This window comes from Ammospiza nelsoni, chromosome 6, assembly GCF_027579445.1.
Source record: "Ammospiza nelsoni isolate bAmmNel1 chromosome 6, bAmmNel1.pri, whole genome shotgun sequence".
Taxonomy (NCBI): domain Eukaryota; kingdom Metazoa; phylum Chordata; class Aves; order Passeriformes; family Passerellidae; genus Ammospiza; species Ammospiza nelsoni.
In genome coordinates this window covers 28668970-28688066 of record NC_080638.1, presented here as the reverse complement: position 1 = coordinate 28688066, position 19097 = coordinate 28668970, and the positions used below count along the sequence as shown (strand labels likewise).

At 37.3% G+C, this 19097-nt stretch overlaps 1 protein-coding gene across 1 annotated transcript in view; it reads right to left on the bottom strand.

Moving 5' to 3' along the window:
• STARD9 (StAR related lipid transfer domain containing 9) overlaps positions 1 to 19097 on the bottom strand; it is a 94021-nt gene that overhangs the window by 29971 nt on the left and 44953 nt on the right. The window contains exons 9-21 of the mRNA XM_059474891.1: positions 17219 to 17291; positions 16282 to 16349; positions 15212 to 15309; positions 14797 to 14994; positions 14301 to 14398; positions 12466 to 12543; positions 11690 to 11764; positions 11004 to 11183; positions 7157 to 7208; positions 6118 to 6255; positions 5202 to 5284; positions 4071 to 4174; positions 1890 to 1937 (exon numbers count right to left, since the gene is read on the bottom strand). Coding sequence (XP_059330874.1) covers positions 1890 to 1937; positions 4071 to 4174; positions 5202 to 5284; positions 6118 to 6255; positions 7157 to 7208; positions 11004 to 11183; positions 11690 to 11764; positions 12466 to 12543; positions 14301 to 14398; positions 14797 to 14994; positions 15212 to 15309; positions 16282 to 16349; positions 17219 to 17291 — 1293 coding nt within the window. The remainder of the gene's footprint in view (positions 1 to 1889; positions 1938 to 4070; positions 4175 to 5201; positions 5285 to 6117; positions 6256 to 7156; positions 7209 to 11003; positions 11184 to 11689; positions 11765 to 12465; positions 12544 to 14300; positions 14399 to 14796; positions 14995 to 15211; positions 15310 to 16281; positions 16350 to 17218; positions 17292 to 19097) is intronic.

Below are 19097 nucleotides of genomic sequence, written 5' to 3'. Positions count from 1 at the left end.
TGGGAGCTAGAAATCAGTCAAAATGGCCAGCAGAGTCAGAAACCTTTAGAAATAAGGGATCTTTGGAAACCCACACACATAGTAATCCCCTTCACAGAAGTTACCATCAAATGAGTATAATTTAGATTTCTGATTAACTGGTTTGCTTAGAGAATAATCACACTGTTCTGTTTCATATGTGGTTTTTTTAGCTTTTCTATGCAAAACCTCTTTTTCTTTGCCAAAGCCCCCAAAATAAAAGTAAAGCAACGACTTATTTAAGGCACCCCTTTAAATATATCTCTAAACCAGATCTCTTTTTGGCCAAGAGTCACTGGCACAAGACACAGCACATTCTCCAATAAAGGCCAATGTTGCTTCTTTAAACTCTAGTTCAGCTAACACAGTTCAGCTAACTTCACATTGTCAGTTATCTATAGAATTAGTTAGCTACCCTGCTAATGCCCTTCACAGAATTCTGCTGTAAATCATAGAGTTGCTGTAACTGACACAGTGCATTTCTCTGTGAAACAGAATATTTGAGGTATCTTTTAAGAGATGAAAAAGTTTTCTTTAACCTTTTTGGGTTTTTTGGTAGACCATTTTGAAATTCTCAAATGAAAGCTGTTAGTGAGAAGTCAGAATATTTTACAGATGGTAGTTGGACAAGTGAACTATGCCACATTAGAATATGTTTGTTATGCTGTATCGAATTCCTTCTCCCCCTCCCAGTTTAACAATTTTGGCATTTTCAAGGAAAGGAAGTTTAAGCATGTTCCAAGCACCTAAATAATTCAGTGTACTGCTATACCACTGAACTCTAATGGAAAAACTCCTATGGGTTTTTTTCTGAAACCAGCAAGACAATAAAATCAGAGTTTTTATTTGTATGCTGTATGGCATTAAAGCAATGGCAGGAGAAAGATCTTTATTATCTACTTATTTGTGGTGATGCTGTAATATGACTGGTGCCATTCACAAGCCTTCTGTGTTTGTTGGCTGACAGCAAACACCAGAAATTTTCAGTGCCGGGGCTATTATGAGCAGGGTGTATGAACAAGCAACCAAATTAGAGTATAATGACTCACAATGCCTGAAGTTTTAATATTTGTGTGCAGTGGTAGAAAATAGTTTTTCCTCTCATTCCTCAAAATATTTAATGTACAATTAAAGGTTGAACTTTAATTGTACATTAAATATTGTAATTCATAAAAGGCAGATGAGAAAAATGTCACCATACTAACAGCATGGGAGGTAAGACTCCTATCATTAATAATCATTACTGTAATACATATATTGACATGACTGAAATAAAAAATCCAGAAGAAAGCAAAGTACCATCAGGTCCTGATGAAAAAGGTTCTTAAACCCATGGAAACTCAACAATTTCTGAATTACTTATTTTTGCAGCTGCTGTGCTCCTTTGCATGAATGAACCACATTCTATGCCAGGAATTATTTCTCTTTTTTTACTTTTCCCTAAAGCGATTTTATTCTCACCAGAAGAGAACCCAGTTTATCCCAGCAATTTTCAAAATACTAATGAGTATTCCCAGTACCTACTATTGGCACAAAATCTAATACATTTAGGGTTCATATATGCTGGAAATTGGTGGCAACTTCAGAGTAAGCCTCACTCTATTAATGGTTTTTAAATGCATTCTACACATGCAACAAAGATGCACACCATTTGCACAAGATCTCATGTGAGTAAAGAACATAGCTGCAGAGCCTTGCCTGTAATTCAGCTTCATGTACAGATTCTTGTTCCAATATGATAAAATAGTTTGAATTAAAGCTTAAAGTGTTAGCTTCCATCCCTTCTGGGGGAAATCAGTGTAGCACAGGAGAAAGGCAAAGCTGAAGGTGCCAAAAATTTCAGCATGATTTAGACACATTAATAGTCTTACCTTGGTTCAAGAGAACATTTGTTTTCTTCACAGTTTCTACATTTTTGACTGCAAAAATAAAAATAGAAAACCATAAATATTTGGGGAAAAAAGGCAAGAAAACTTCACTGAAGCCTATTGCACACAATGTTACTGTCATTTTCAGTAGAGGAAGATGCAGATTTCTAGCAGCTGAGAGAGCACCAAGAACTTTCAAGTGAGAGTGGGACAGAGAACAAAACACACACACAGCTTTACCTGGTCTTCTGCTTTGCTCTAAGCATCTCTTACTGACAGAGACAAGGCCCTGCATAAGGGTGGACTTCTCTACTGGTGATCAAACACACACTCCCCGTAGTCCACTTAGTCTTGTATTATGGTTTGGTCACACACACCTTTTAGTACTTGACATTTATTCTTATATCAGTCTTAGGCTAGATGTCTCAACAATAACCCCCTCCATGAGCAAAACTTCTTGTCTGTACAGAAACAGGCTCACAGGTTACTGCAAGGCAAGGCTGAGTGGATCAATTCAGTTTACCTAATAGGCAAATAACTATTCAAAGGGACAGTAGGACCACTGGATTACTTAAGGTGAAAAATCAGCTATTATAAGACATAGTTTACAGATCAGTCCTATAAGAGATGGACATTGATAAAACCTAAGAAAATCAATACCATAACGTTTTTCATCTTTACTGAAGTAACCATCTGAAATCTATCTAGGTAAGCATGAGGGTAACTTTAAGCAATGTAATATGCTTGTAATATCCTGTTCAAGGGATTGAAAAATTGTTCAACACAAACAAGTCTTCTATCTGAACATGGTTGGGAAGAAAAAATCAATCAGAAATGTTCTGCAGTTTTGTCAGGCTAAAAAGGGAAAATCAAGGATAAATTTGTGATAAACTGTTCAAAATGCTTCTGGATTTCTTCAGTTTTTTTCTAGATTCATCAAAAAAACTTGTGACAAGAGCTTCACAACTAATGTTTTTAGCAACATAAAGAGCACCTTGTTGTGTACATTTGAAGGTCATTAGACAAACCATTAATTTTGAAATTATTTCTAATTTTTCCTAAGAAAAGAATAGCAATGATGTGTAAGATGTTCTTCAGTAAAGAAACAAAATGAAGTTATGTTTTGTATAGGCAGGTATCACTGCAGCAAATGAAAAGCAAATGCAGAGATTAGATACCTTAAAGAGAACATATAAAAACACACTATCTAAGTTGAAAAGCAAGCCACTTGATTAGAAGCATGAAGAATATTTAAAACAGAGATAACATTTTATGCTCATAAAAATGAGATTAAATACTTCCTATAGAAAGAGATAAAAGATTCCCAGTATGTTACCACACCAAAAACACTCTAGCAAGAAGTAGAACCACCAGCAGATGTGAATGAGAAGATGGCTGTTTCTTGCCTTTAACAGGTTAATTGAATGGGCGAGGCTGAGAGGAGTTAAAAAAGAAAAAGAACACAGTTTTATTTAATTTAGTAATATTCTGTTTTCAATGTTATGAACTGAAACACAGAACATAATTCATTTTCCTGATACATATTAATCACTGTCTTCATCACACCAATTCTTTCCATTTCGTGAAATCTCTGCTACAAAAGCATACACTAAACACGGAGCATAAGCAGCTCTTCTACACTTTGAAAGCAGTATATGCCTTATTTACTGCTCAGTTAAAAAAAACAAGCAAGCAATAGCATTGGCTTTCTGAGATGAAGGGCTCAATGAGGACTTGAACTAAAGGGAATTTATGAACAAACCTTCTGATTTCCTCAACAAATTAGCAGGGAAAGTCAATAGGTAATAATTGCCTTGGCTAAATCATATCCTGAAAAGGCCATTCTGTGCATTGAAGTAATAATATTGTAAAAATTATAGATTAGCTGTAAAGCAGATGTCCAAGTGAACTGAATTAAGGCTGGCAGTCTCATCTGAGGTACTTTCTTAATTGAGCATCAATAAATGATTTTGCAGGTTTGTTGCTTGTATACCTTAATGCTCTATATTTGTCAGCGGGCCAATGTATTTTCTCTGACAATTCTTTTTGACTACTTACTTAAAAACAAGGTAGGACTTACTCTGTATACAGCTTTCTTTTGTCTGAACCAAGTCCCTTATTTCATACATCATCCCAAAAGAGAAATTGCTTGTTCAGTTGCTTTTTTCTCAGTTTTAAACTTACTTGTAGAGAGAAGAAAGGATATAGTGTGGAGAATTGATGCAACTTCCATCCAAATTGAGCCAGTCCAAAGCTCCATAACTCTTAGTGGGTGGGGTTTCACTAATCTACAGAAAGCACACCACATAGGACAGGAATTAAAAAAAAAAATCACAGCAACCCAGGAAGTTCCAAGGCATCATTAGTACTGTCATTGTTACCTATTGTATGCAAGGCTGCATAGTACCTCCCATGTGAGTTTATAATCTCACACTTTTGCTTAGTCTTTGATAATAAGCAAAATTGCTAAGTGTTTGTTACTGAGTACATCTCTTTTTGCAGCTCTGTTTGAATGTGCAGCATGTTTCATTAATCAAGGAATTAAGAATGAAAACAAACAGAAGTTAAGCTCCTTATCTCGGAGTGAGTACAGAAGGATTGGAGAGTGGAAAGTAGAAAATATTAATAAATGAAAATCCATTTTAAAAGGTAGACTCTTGCCAATAGCAGTTGATAATATGGTTAATTCCTAAATGAGAAAACTTATATTTTTTAAGTTAGGTTTTTGGTTACATTTGTCAGTCATTTTAAGAATTACCTCATTTCTTAAACATTATTGAACTAGCAAACCAAATAATAACTTATAGTATTTTTTTTTCCTGAGTTTAACATACCAAGAAATATTCTGTCTATTTCTGATGTATGTAACAATTAACTGCTTCCAGAGTCAACAACACTTAAATACTTAATCCCATAAATTTTCCATTTCTTCTAGTATATTTCATTCAAGACAGTGAAATGACAAAAAAGGAAGCTAACTCAGAAAATTTTCAAATGTGGAAAGATTCTTAACTGGTCTTTTCACTGCAGCATTCTGCCGTTTTGTTTCAATCCTACTGTAGTCATGACTAGAAATAGGAAACACTAAATTATTCAAGGGATCAGCATCATCTTTTGCTAAGCACATCTGAAGGAAGTGATGGTGTCCTCCCACAAGAGGTTTAGTGTCATTACAGGCCATTAGATGGAGGAAATGAAGCAAGTGAATATGATGATGAGATGAAATATAATCTTTATCAGGCTGGCTTTTAAGAAGAAAAAAAATAGGAAAAAAAGAGGAAAAATATAGTAGAGAAAAACAGTTTTAGAACTTACTGATCTTCTTAGTCTTAAGATAGCAGCTTCTGCTGGGTGATTGAATCTAAATTTATGAGATTTGCCAAGGACAACAAGGGCCCCTGTGAAAACAACATAATTGGACATTTACAGAGACATAATTCATCAAACTACTATAGAATAGTAGGTTTAAAAAAATCTGACCAACTGCTTTCTGTAAATCACAGAACAGAGAACTATTTTTAAAATTTGTCACTATGGAATGGCAGAGTTATCAATCTGTAATGACAGCACTCAAGCAAACTAATCTTGGAGATGTCTGCAGAGTAAACATAACTGTAAATTCCCCTTTCATATTAAAAGCCAGCATGTCTTCCTGCCAAACTCATAACCAACCCACTGCTGAAAACTTGTTTTTACACTGCATCTTTAAGACTCCTTACACAATATCTTTGAGAACACTGCAAGTTCCCAGGAGCTGGACTGTTACTTTAAGAAACCTGAAAGTGTGGAAGCCTGATCCATTTAATCTGAATTCATTCATCATAGCCTATGACTTAGTGGCTACCAGCTTCCACCTCAATACACAGTGAAAAAGCTGAAGGTTGTTTCAACCATATTATATAATTGCCAAAAAACCCTTTCAGTGGCCAGCAGGCTTACAGTCAGTCTCCACTATTTTCCACAATAAAGTCTCTGACTACATGGCTTCCCTTTTCAGAAACCAACAAACTACTGTTGCCAAAAGGAGACAGAATATTGTCACCAATGTTTTAATTTTACTTCTGTGGGGTACCTAATTTATTTAGCCATGCATCAAAACTTGTGGAGCTGGCAGCAGACTGAGAGACATCTTTCTTTGATCTGCTCAAGGTCCGTAAATTGTAGATCTAAACTGCAGGGATGAGGTGACCATACTGCAGGGTTCCTTTTCCCCGGGAAGCGCAAATCTTGCCTTGTGACAGACGGCAGGACCCGGCCACCTCGCAGCCATTGACGGAGCAGCGTGCGCCGGGGCCCGGCCGCAGCGTCACGACGCCGCCCTGGTTCTCTATCAAACAGTGATTCCTTTCAATCCACTGCCCCTGCAAAACTGCAACACAGACACCATCTCACCTGGGGAAGGGCTTGGGGTGGCCCTGCTGTCCTCAGACCACCACAAACTGTTTGACACTGTGCATGCTCCACACCCCAGACAAACATACCATGTGCAGGACAAGGAGATTAAATACTGCTAGTAAATACCTAATCACAGAAAAAACTTACTAGTGAAACTCACTATTGAAACTAGCGAGATTGTTTCTTTATTTCTGGTACTGGAAAATTACATACCACTTTCTGGTCTGTGAGCTGATGTGCAAATTCGTCTGTTATGTTGAATTTTCTTAATGCCATTATGGCATTTGTTGTTTATAATTTACTAATCTTTTGGCAGAAAATAATCAAACATAACCAAGCTTAGCATAACTTAACCAAAGCTGGGAACCCGCAAATTTTCCAATTTCAGTAGAAAGTTTCGGTTCTCTATCTCAGTATCTATCTCCTGAAATTGACTGAGAAAATTAAAAGAAGAAATTAAATTAAGTAAGATATATTCTAAATAATTTGCACTTTATCTAAACTATTCTGTGCAAGTAGAGTTGAAAAGCATTTTCAATGTCTCATGATCACTTGTGCCCCTAGTTTAGAACAGAACATCTGAGAATTTGGATGTAAGATGTAGATAATTTTAAACTCTAGTGTAGCATTTCACAAGTGGGAAGAAAATTCTGAAGAGATCTCAATTTGGTCAAATCCAATGACTTTTTGGCCTCTTAAACAAAAAATAATCACATATTTTAGCAAACATCAATAATGAGTCTCTTCTACTTAACTTCTTCAATAAAGAAAGCTGACGAGAAGAAACACTACATTAGCTGTTACACGCGACAGATGTACACCTCTTGGTCTGACCTGAGCATATGACAAAGTAAATTGCAATATCATTCTCTTACCAATGTCTTGATCTTGGTCTGAGTCACTTCTTCCAATTTTGGTTGTTCCTTCCTAAAAGAAGAAAAGAACTAATTTAAAAGTTGGTTGCAGGTAAAAAATACTATATATACTACTTTAAAAAAGCTTTGGTGCATCATTTTAGCAAACACTTAAAATAAATTGCCTCTGAATGACTGCACTGTTAGAACTGAATGCTGTGTACTGGTAATATTTCAGCCCACTGTCCCCCTTAGCATTGCAATTACTCTTCATCCTGCAGCTATGTCAGCTTCTATGACTCCAGCAGATAAAGTAACCCTCAGTGGATGATGTTTGGACTGTGCTTGAGACAAGTATTTTGGATATGAATATGTATCCTGATCCTTTGCACTTTCACAGTGAGACTTGGTGTTTACAGATATGAGATCATTATTTTAATAAATACCCATGCAGAAAGAAAGAAGCTGCAAAAGGATGATTCAATTAACCAGGCTTTTCAAATTTAAAAGTAACAGAATGCCTAATTTGTAAGGGCACTTTGTCATAGATTATGAACTCTCCAATCTAACTACTAAAGAAGAACTTTTTTCTGAAATTTAAATTACATTTATGAAGTCTTCCTGGTGCTCATGGTATATGGGAAAATTTCCAAACCTGAAGATTCAGTAACTTCAAAAAAAGAACTGCCTAGAAACCAAAGCCTCCAGAACAAGAAGATTTGAACTATATTATGGGTCAGGGATGGAAGCGAGACAGTATATTTATGGTTGCCTGCAAATACCAATAAAAAAGAGTTTGAACAATAACACAAGGGGAAAAAATGCCAAAAAAGGCAAATAATTAAATTAATTTACCATCAGTCAATTAGTTTCCATTACCAGTTCTATGTTTTTCCTTAGGATAATTTCCCAATTTTAAAGAGATACTGTATTTGGTTATGGTAAAGTGATTGGTAAATGCACTCTAAAATTACTTTAGTGGCAAGCCTTTCAGTTTTATTAAAATTAATTATGGACAGTAAACAACATGATTTTGCATTCAAATTAGAACAAATTAAATATATTCTCTGCTCCAAGTGTATCGTAAAGCTTGAATTCAAAGATCAAGCACAAAGTAGTAATTGGAAGCCTGAAGACTGGGAAAACAGAAGCTGTGCACTACTTCAAGGTGCCCCAGTCCTGGGTAATTATGGGTAAATCACAGTGGGTTTGTGCACTGGGCAGAAAGGGAATGGTTACCACAAAGCTCCTCACAGAGCTCAGCTGTCTGAACCAACCAACAGACCCCCAGGCGTGAGCCCTGCTGAGACTTCATTTGCTGGAGAGGCTGAAGGCTGGGCTGTGCCTCTGCTCTGAAGCAATTACCAAGTTACAGGTCAGCTTAATGATCAGCAGACTCAAAATATCCACCTGGGTTGGCTGTAACTCCTAGAAAACTTGTGGTCCACATGGCCTTTGACTCATGTCACTCAATCAAGTGAATTAGCAACATGTATTTTATACAGAGAGAAGTAAACCAACCCCTAAAAGTTCTCTTTATCAATTATCTTCTTCACTGTCAATTATGTTCTTCTTTGGCAATGAAATAATTTTTGTAATTCCAAAAGAAACTTTTTCCAAGTTGCTGAACTAACTCTCTGGTAATTCAATTTAATTAAGAAAAGTGTATTACAGCAGTATTGGCTCAGGAAATTCACAACAGTATCCCAGTCAGTGGGGTGATTCTGGGTAAGTTTAAGTCCAACTAAAAATTACAGGTGAGACCAAGGGTACAGATATGATACAAGCAAACCAACTCAACCTGAGAAAACAAAGAAATAACCATATCCCAGGACCATGCTGATTTCATTTTTTAAATGCTATTATTGAGCTAATAATTATAATATTTATACTCTTTCTTAATATTGAGTATTCCACCTGAAAAAGGGAAAGGTGTTTCAGATGAAACAACTGCACAACCTGACCCGAGCACACCATAGTGCATCTTCACACCCCTAGAAGTGTTTTTACATTGTTACCTCTTCTGGCTGTTTCTCATCACTAGGGTTAGAATTCCTAAGGTACATTACAGAACTATAAAAAGTAAGATTGCTTTGCCCCATCACTTCTGGAACACTCCAACTTTTAGAAAAGGTTATGAAGTACATCTTTTACTGAAACAATAAACAAACGGCATATTTTTAGGCTATGCAAAAAAGGTCAGCTAAATCACAGGAAAACATACATCCTTTATTAATGGAAGCCAGAAATTAGGCATAGGCACAGCATCAGTTAGTGCAATTAATGCTATGAAATATCAGGGGAGTAAAAGAGTAACACACTATTTATTTTGCATGATCTGGAAAATGCTGCTGTGACCCCTCTCTAGAAGTACAATGTAAAGAGTTGTTAGATGGTGAAGACTTAGTTTGTAAGGAACCGCTAACATTTTACCTTCTTGCTGTTCAGATGAAGGTAACAGACACCAGAGACTAAAAGGTGTAAAGCACAAAGAAAAGAAAAGGCAGCATCTAGAAGCAAAGAAAGAAGGGACAAAGATATGTTAGTGTGACAGAGTCATGAATGACTTCAGAAGGTGATCCTTCAAACCATGTTATGCCATTAAAATGAATGTATTTAAATTAGGTGTTATCAAAATTAGTGTGGGAAAGTATTTCCTCTTTCCCCAATGGCACATAATAGGAAAAATATTTAAGTAGTAGCAGTTGCTTTCAATAAATATTTATTGCTAATGTAGGGTTGAGTAGTTGAAGTTGCATGTTGATCAGCACTGGACAAAAATACTTGGTCCCTAATAATTACCTAGTGCAATTTCTTTGTGTTGGCATGAGAAAAATTAGTTAAGTTTCTCTTTCAACATGATAGAAGAACAACAAGATTTCTGTTTTAACTATTTGCTATCATTTATAAGAGGAATAAAAAAGTCCTGTGTCCTTAAATTGTTAATTACCATAAAATCTAGATAAAGATTTTTTTATTAGTAGACAGATACATGATTTTAAACTGTATTTTACATATGTTTTGACAATGAGTGCGTGCCTGTAAGAGTACTCATCCAACACGCCTTTCACATTAAGCAGCATCAATATTTCATTAATTTCCATTCATTTAAACAACATTAAAAATGTTGAAGTCTGGCCTAGCACTGGCCGTATCAAAAACCAAAAAATCCCTAAAACCATCAGAGCCAGCCATACATATCTTATGCCATAATGTTCAATAACGTACATACAATGGTATAAAAGTATCTTAGCAAAAAACTTGCCTTAAATTAGCAGCTACAAAACACAACAGTATCTATGAGGCCAGGATTTCTACATGATCTTCAAAAATAGCCACTCCAGCAGTATCACAAGTAATTAACCTTCATGCTACATGTCTGGTATCTACCTGGCAGATCGCTCATAGGGTTAAAAGCAACATATAGTCATTGCCAAAGTGAGCTTTTGTTTCTTAAACCTTACTTTTATCTATACATATACAAATATTCCAGTCTTAAGTGTACAAATGCATAATAAAATTTGGACCAGTGTGTCTGGAATACTTTAAGCATCATCCTTTATGTTTCCACATATACAGAGACATAACTGCCCTCATGCTTTGTGGACTAATTTAAATATTTTGCTTTGCTTGTAATATAATTCAGATACTTTGCACATGCATTCATAAGGGGTCAAATTATATTCATATATGAATTCTTCTCCATTTCCAATTATTTTCTGCTTTTCTCCTCCATTATGTCTTGTGATCTGCAACCTTCATATTTTGATAGCTGTTGTTGTAATGTCACCCACACCACTCCCCATTTCCAAAGAAAACAAATATTTTCAAATTAAAGGGCAAAATAAGACAAGTGACCATATCTCACCCTGAGATGGTATAGCACCACTCCTGTGCTGAGGATATCATCATCCATGGCCATTAGATGAGGTAAATTAGAATCTATTGTTACTCCAGCTTTTTCTTTGTTGATGTCCACACTGTATTCCTCCATGATGGCTTTTCTGTCTGTCCACTTATTTGTCCAGTCTTTGGTCAATTGCTCAATCTTAAAGAATAGAAGAGAGAACTGTTTCATTACTAAGCAGGCTAATTTTTCTTTTTTGATTATGCTAACAAATTATTTTGCCTGTCTTTGGGCAAAACCTAAAGTCTGCAAAACCTTTCCAGGTTAGCAGTGATCAAATCCTCTCAGTAATTTTGGTAAGTGTACAATAATTTCATTTGACTACATTGGAATTTATGTTAGAAGGGAAAGACTGTGTATAATGGATTGCTGTGATATATTGAGACAGCTTTCAAACAAGAGGCAGATTGTGTGGGCTTAGTGATGCACAATGGACTGTGTCCCATTAAGGACATGAGACTTTTGTCACAAACTGGTGGAGCACACTCAATATGAATGAAGGACAGCAGTTTCCTGCATCTGCAGAGCAAAAAGGAAAGGATTAAGACAAAACAGTTTTCACTGTAGTTTCACAACTACAGCAATGCTATCCCCCATGCCTAGAGAGAGAGGTAGTTACAGCACCAAGTAAATGAAATCATACACACCTTCATTTCATTCTGAAGGACCAGCTCTGTCAGATTGCCATCCTTGTCATCACTCCAAGAGGGACTGGAATTTCTCTGTACAAACAACAGCCACCAAGATCTGCAGGTTAGTTTTCTTATGCTCAGCTGGCAGGCATGTTCTTTCACTCTCCAGCATTTCAAGGAGATGAAATCAAGAGAAGGAAAGACAAAACACATGCATCTAGCCTACATCTCCCTAGCTATTGCATGCAATTTTTGGGTGTAAAGAACTGGTAGAAAAGCATTAACTGACAGATAGTTCTGTGTAAATACATTCTGAAGTGTAAGTTCTGTCTCTCCCAGCAAAACATTCTCTCCATGGCTTGGAAAACCAAATCAGTATTATTATTCCAACAGGGAAAAACACCGGGATGTCAGCTGTATTGTGAGGGCTCCCAGATGTTCACAACTCCTTTGTGAGGAGACAGCATGCAGGAAGTGTTAAACATCAATTAATCTCTTGAAGCTTCCATACCCTTAAAAATAAAATATCCTATTTTATGGTATTTCTGGACAGGTAAACAATCCAACTCTATGAAAGACAGGCAAGGAAATCCTTTTGAATCATTACATGACTACTTATAATTCAGGTTCATCAGTACAGTGACAGAAAGAGGAGAAATTACAGAAAAGCAGTTAACCTTATAATAATTACAAAATCACCCAGAGAACAGTTTGGAAAGAAAAACAGGTGAGATGAAAGTAAACTACCTAAAGTAACACAAAAGTTCCAGTAGAGAAATGTTGCTACATACCAGTTCAAAGCTCATCAGCATAGTTTTCAACCTATCAATTTCTTCTCTCAGTTCTCTGATCAGTTTCACATTTGCATCCTGAAACATTGAGACACAGACTGTTGGAAAAATCAGTCTTAAACTGTAGTATGAGAAGTCAATGTGGAGATTTTCCAACAGCCAAGAAGAGAGAGAAAAGGCAAACACAGCAGTAGCCCTTGCTTCACTCTGCTTGAATGTACTGTCTAGGGACAGCTGGCTCTCTGACCTATTCTCTTTCACCATAAAATTTTTTCCATTTCTCTTCTGAACACAGACCTACCATAGCATTTGTTCCCATCATGACCAGAGGGATATATCACTGCTTCTAAGGATTTACCTTCAAAATAGCTACATTACATCAGAAAGATGCTGTAACTTAAAGCTGGTACATAAAATCCGATTGGAGGAGACAAAGCCAGAGTGTCATCCAGGAGGGTATTAAAAGCCTTTACATACACACATAAAGATACATATATAAAGCTGATACATAAAGAATTTCCTATCTGCTTGGTGTCAGGCATTTATCTCACTTTCAGAGATTCAGAGATTCAGTGTTTCTGTACTGGCAGTTTCTGGAAAACAGCTTTTACAGACATTTCAGACAAACTCTTGAGTGAAGAATCAGCTTTCTCTGGGCTGCCAGGTCAATTTGCAGTGAGGGGAAGAAGACTGAAGGGCTGGGGTCAAGGGTCTACCATGGGCTGTGCAGGAGAGTGATGGGTACACAAGCTGGGAGGCTGAGGGGCTGTGTGTGACTTACCCAGGAGTGTTTATGTGACTTTAGCCTGTCACAGAGCTGAGAAATGCTGCTGGCAAAACCAAGCACACAATTGCTGCTACTATTGATGTCTGAAAACAGCTTAAAGGCACTGCTAATCAAAATGCAAATTAAATTTGGGAAATCTAGGATTAGAAGGGTTTCCTTCTGCCCAAATTTAACATAGTATTGTTAGGAAAGCAAATAGTGAAGTACAACTCTAAGATTCTATCCTTACATCTACAATATAAAACCTTGATACACTCATGTCAAATCACAAAAGAGCTACTCACTACTAAAGCTGTAGAGTCAATGGATTAAATATTAGGAAATGGCTGGAATCAAGACTATTTTTGAAACCTAAATTCACTGAATATTCCTTAAATGGATGCACTATAATTCAGTCCTTAAGTCATGCAATCATGTGTAAAGGGGGCCTCCTGCAGAATTTCAGGTCAAGAATGGTCAGTTACAGAACAGCAATTCTTGAGTTTTATATTTCTAGCATATGTGATTGTAGATCTGGATCAGTATGTGCTGCTTGAATTTTGCTGTAAAGACAGAATTATGCACTTCTCTGTGAATTATTTTTAATGCTGGTTCTTATGAATATAGTATCTAAAACATCCAATCTGTTCTAACACTATGTCTTTGATTGAGAGTTTATGTTTTTCACATTTGATAAATGTGGACTGAATGTAAGGATGGGAAATGAGAAAAAAGCACAACTGAAAATTTGCCTTAAGCATCTGAACATCTAGGATTGAACCAGAATGGGATAGTAGGGGCAGCAATAGAATTCAGGCCTCCAATGCAGCACCTGACTCTCTCCTTAATACTCTGCCATCTTTTAACTTGTGCAGCCTGTGAAGGACCTCTACACAAACAAATCAATCTGTCATAAAGTCAGAGCTCATTCCTAGAACAGGCAATGAATGAAGCTCGGATTCTGTGGCCAAAATTATTCCCATGTATTGAAGGCGTTCATTATTTTGTGTACTGAGAGGAAGACAAATTGTGACTGCAGAGGCTACTTGGGCAGAACTCAAGGCCTCACCTCATTTACTCTGGGCTTGTTAATAATATTTTTGGCATTTGCAGCATATCTCAAGGTACTCATGGTCTCGTTGTAGCTGGAGCTGGCAGGTGAGATAGCTAGAAAGAAAACAAATTACACAATTTTAAAAAATATTCAGCTTAACCCACCATTTTTCAAAAAGGTTTTTTTTTTCAATCTTGCTCCTTTAAAGGATTTAAAAAAATAACTCTAGGATTATTTCATTCAGCTCACAGAGAATGTCTTCTCCAGACTGTAATTATAACAGAATGAATCACCTAAAATTGAAGCTATCACCTTGGTAAGACTCTTAAACATAATTTCATGCACAATCAGCATGCATTTTCATTTCCTTGAGTATTCTGTGAAGTATTTATGAAAATCTTTACAAGGACAGACTCTAAGTGTTAGAGCTGTCTTCTCACTGCAGTAGAGGTTCTTATTAAAGGCACAATGTGTTGCCAAATGTTAAACAGTTCATAGGAACCAAACTCACTGGCAATCATAATGGTCTTGGAGTTGCCCCCCAGGCTGTCCTTCAGCAGCCAGGTGAGGATGGAGTCGCGGTAGGGGATGTAAGCCGGCCGTCTGCTCCCGCTGCCGCCCGAGGGAGGGCTCTCCACATGGCTGCTCTCCCCTTCACTGGTGAGGGTGTTAATGCTCTGGCAGCTGCTGAACACCTGAGAATTTTGTGCTGAGGGAGAAGTACCACAGAGCTCAGGAAAGGAGTTATTTTCTTCTGTCATGGCTACTTAATTTTCTTAAGATGCCATTACAGTTTATAAAGACAACACACAGCTGTTCTGTTGAGCTTTTTGATGTAAATGCAAATAACAATTACACTCAACACACAGCGAGTGAGTTGTATGCTTTTATTGCTACACTTCAATATAAAGAACTAATGTGCTTACCTAAAGTGGATATGACAATTCCAAGTGTAACTAATGACTTGTTAATATTGGCACCTTCGGTAATTCTATCTTTACAGTAACTGGGATCAGCTCTTTCGCTGTAGCAAGCAAGTGTGAAAAAGACAATTGAAAATAAACAAAAATGCTTAATTATTAATACACAGTCAATATGAAAACATTATGTATTTTCAAGCAATACAAGAAAACAAATTATGAGCTTTGCAATTAAAAAAACCCATATTCTTAAAATATTTCGTATTGCCCTCTATTTCAGAAAATTCAAACAACCATGAACAAAGGCTGTTGGTGCAATGTACTGTTAAAGACTCACCAAAACATAAACTCAAGGCTGAACTGGGCAACCCAATCAGAGTGTTTCTGAATTTAAAAGAACAACATACATTTCACATCTCCACAACGGTAGCCTGGCTCAGTACAAAAGTCTGTATATTCCCTCAATGCCACTTTCTCTGACCGTACGCGCATGGTAATTTATGTTCTTGAGAAAACAAAAGTCCTTTTCTCTAACTGTTCTATAATTCTTCAGCACAACTTCCATCTTTCTGTTTTCTGTCACATCCAGCACAACCACATGTACCTCACAAAAACGCACAAGATCAGAGGCTTAGGAACTTTAGGAGTATAAACAACATAGACAGTGAGATATAACTATTTTCTCCTGCCCATGCTGGGCAGTGCTAGGCAGTCATGAGGAACGCATTCCTTTTTGCCCCTCTCTTTTCAAGGACAGATTTAGTAATTCCAACAACACTTACTGGAAAAGCAACTTAATAAGAATATAGAGCTGAATGGAATTACCTTAAATATTTGCAAAAACACACTATTGGTTTTGAGAACCCAGGAATTCTCTTCCCCAGTGAAAACCAATATCCAATACGGAAGAACTATTGACAAAGACAACATTAGCTTAATATTCCCTGTTACTTTATAAGAAAGTCAGGCTTTCTGTTAGTTCAATGAAATTTTAAAATATTAAACTTCATCTTTTAAGACAATATTGCCAGCATCTTCAGAGAAAATTACCTCTCTGCCCTTCAGTATATTATTACCTGCCTGCAAGATCCACTAAGTTGATCTTGCTTGCAATTTCAGAGGGAAGATTGTTCTCCAATATAGCCTGGAAAAAAAAAATCAATAAGGAAGATTATTCCCCTTAATTAATTAATGAAAATAAAATTGATGTGCTCTTTTGTTTAAAGCTGAGTTGTACATATGACTGTCTCTCTGCCTTTGTTTGTGACCTTAACCCTCAGACTATGTTCAAACCACTAACTCAACAGCTTTCTCACCCCAGAGAGAAACTACCCTCTCATGCCAATTTCCTCTCAAAAAACCTTTACTGCCTAGAGACTGTAAAAGGCTTTCTTGTAGACCTTGCAGAGTTATTTTCCACTAATGTATTCCAAAGGTCTTTTGTGAAACTAAGGAAAAATACCCCAAAATGTTCTGTGATTACAGGATGTTAAGAGTGTGAGATAGAAAAGGTCTATTGGATCACTGAACGACTTCCCTGCCAGGGCAGGATGTAATTCCTCCAGAGAAAGGCTGCATTGTCTCAGGAGAGTACTGGATGCCAAATGCTAAAAAGATGAGCACATCTAAAAAGCTGGACAGATACAAAATTTTGTTATAAACTAATGATGTACTTCAATTAAGAATCCTAAACAAGCGTGATAAAACATAACCTCAAACATATTCACATGTAATTTTCACATCATCTGAGGGGTTGTTGCATTTCAAAGGGCAGATTGAAACTGAAAACATTTCTTTTAAAAGTGAGGTTTTGGCATCACTTCTGAGTATAAGCTTGCACAAAGGAACAGAATGCTTCAACAAACACTCAACACATCTGCAGTGTGATCCAAAGGAAATAAGTAACAGCTTCCACCATTACTACAAACAGCACAAAACAGTGACAAGTAAACAATGCACAACACAGTGAGCAATGCTTTTGGAAGTGAGGAAGTTGGGTTATTTTTAGCTAACCTGAGTGTAGTGGATGGTGAAGATAGCATGGGATCTGCTGCTGGCATTGTGAATATGTGTAGCTGCTGTGATTCTAGAAAGAAGAACAAACCATTCAATTACAAAGGGTTACTTCCCTGTATTGGGGGAAATCAAAATCAACAAATACAGCAGATAAATGAAAAAATGTGAAACTTGGAGAATATGGCAGGCTGCATTCTTGGATCTGATCCCTGAGCATTTGGCAGAGAACATGGAAAGGTGTAAAGCGAGGACCAATTAGAGGTGGGTTTTTTTTCCACCAGCAGCATTCTGAGAAGATATCTTAAAGCAGCCTCACAGCACAGATGGAAGGTGTGGCATAAGCAGGGAGCACAGCAGAGAAGTACAGCCAGCAACAACATCAAACAGCTCATCCCCAATGCAAGAGTGCACAAGCCAGCACACCTTCTCCATTTGTCTCCATTTTTATCCCTTGGCATTTCCAAAGGGTTCAAAAATCTTCCTAGACAACTTCTGGGGTTCCTTTACTCAGGTATAGCTCTTTTACACTGCCAGAGGAGCCCAATGAGACTAAGCAGTCCACCCATGTGAGTGCTAAATGAGTACTGTAATTCCCTGTGTGGCACTTGGTGACTCCGACATGGACAGATGGCTCTTGTGATCTGACCCAGGGCACTCTGGCAAGCAGGAACTGCTCACAGAAGGAGCAGTAGAATTCTCTCACTGCCTCTGCCTCTGTAGTGCAAACTTTTGGAAATTCTACTTTCTTTATTGTTGTTTTAAGTAGGAAAACCCGAAGAAATTAGCATTTTGTCCAGGGCTTGCCTTTGAGTATCAGCTTGCCTCGAGTATCAGCTATAGGTGCAGCCTTTATCATCAGTTTTGCTGAGCCTGCCCTCCACGACAGTGGGTAACTTTAGCAGGGCAGAAAAGGACTGTGGTACCATGCTTTTGCTACCAGCAGAGAGCAGTTGCACCAGAGAGCAGAGAACTGCAGCTGTGTGTGTGCTGCTGAGTGCCCAGGGCACCAGGGCAAAGCCAGGACTCTCCTCCCTGTTGTTCTCTGCTTCCTCCACCTCCTCCACTGTCCTGAGTGGCCGCTGCCAAAAGCTAAGGGCAGCTGAGCACAACGTGATTATAAGCAAGCCAAAGCAGGAGAACGTGAACTGGGCTCCAGATGCTGGAGGGGGACAAACAATTAGGTAAAGGGCAGAAGACAGAAAACAGCCCTACAGTGGGCAGAGAATGTAAGGGCACAGCACCAAAGTTAATAAAGTAAAAGAGAAAAAGATGGTGCTCCAAGATTTGGAGGAGGAAGTGTTAGTACTCCTCACCTCCAACAATACACAAGGTAGTTACAGAGCAAATTCACATCTCGATTACTCACAACACATGTAACCCATGCATTCACCTGGAATTTTGTTATACTTAGTCTTTGTTTTACCATAAAGCTGCATCTATTAATTGCTTCAAGCAGAAACAGCAAAACTTATTCCTTATGTATATTCTATGGGAGTTTTTGTGATAATGCAGCTTAGTTTTTATTCACTTCCCAGCATCACTGTTATTCTAAAATGTTGACTACTCTTATGATAAGACTTAATATTAATTTTGGAACTGTGATTAGGATTTGGGCAATTCTTTCCAATGTAACTATTGTCCATTACTGCAATGGCACCTGTAAAGATATTCAAGGTTTCTTGTCAAAAAGTGTCTAACTAATGAGAGCCAAAATCACTGGCTTCACCAGTGTTCCAAACCCCACAGTTAACTGGCAGCAAACACACAATTTGGACTAAGAACTTATAGAAATAAAACAAAATAATTGTAAACATAGTAGTTTTAGAAAATAAATAAGTATGCATTATATTATCAGCATTTTTAAATCACTGAATTA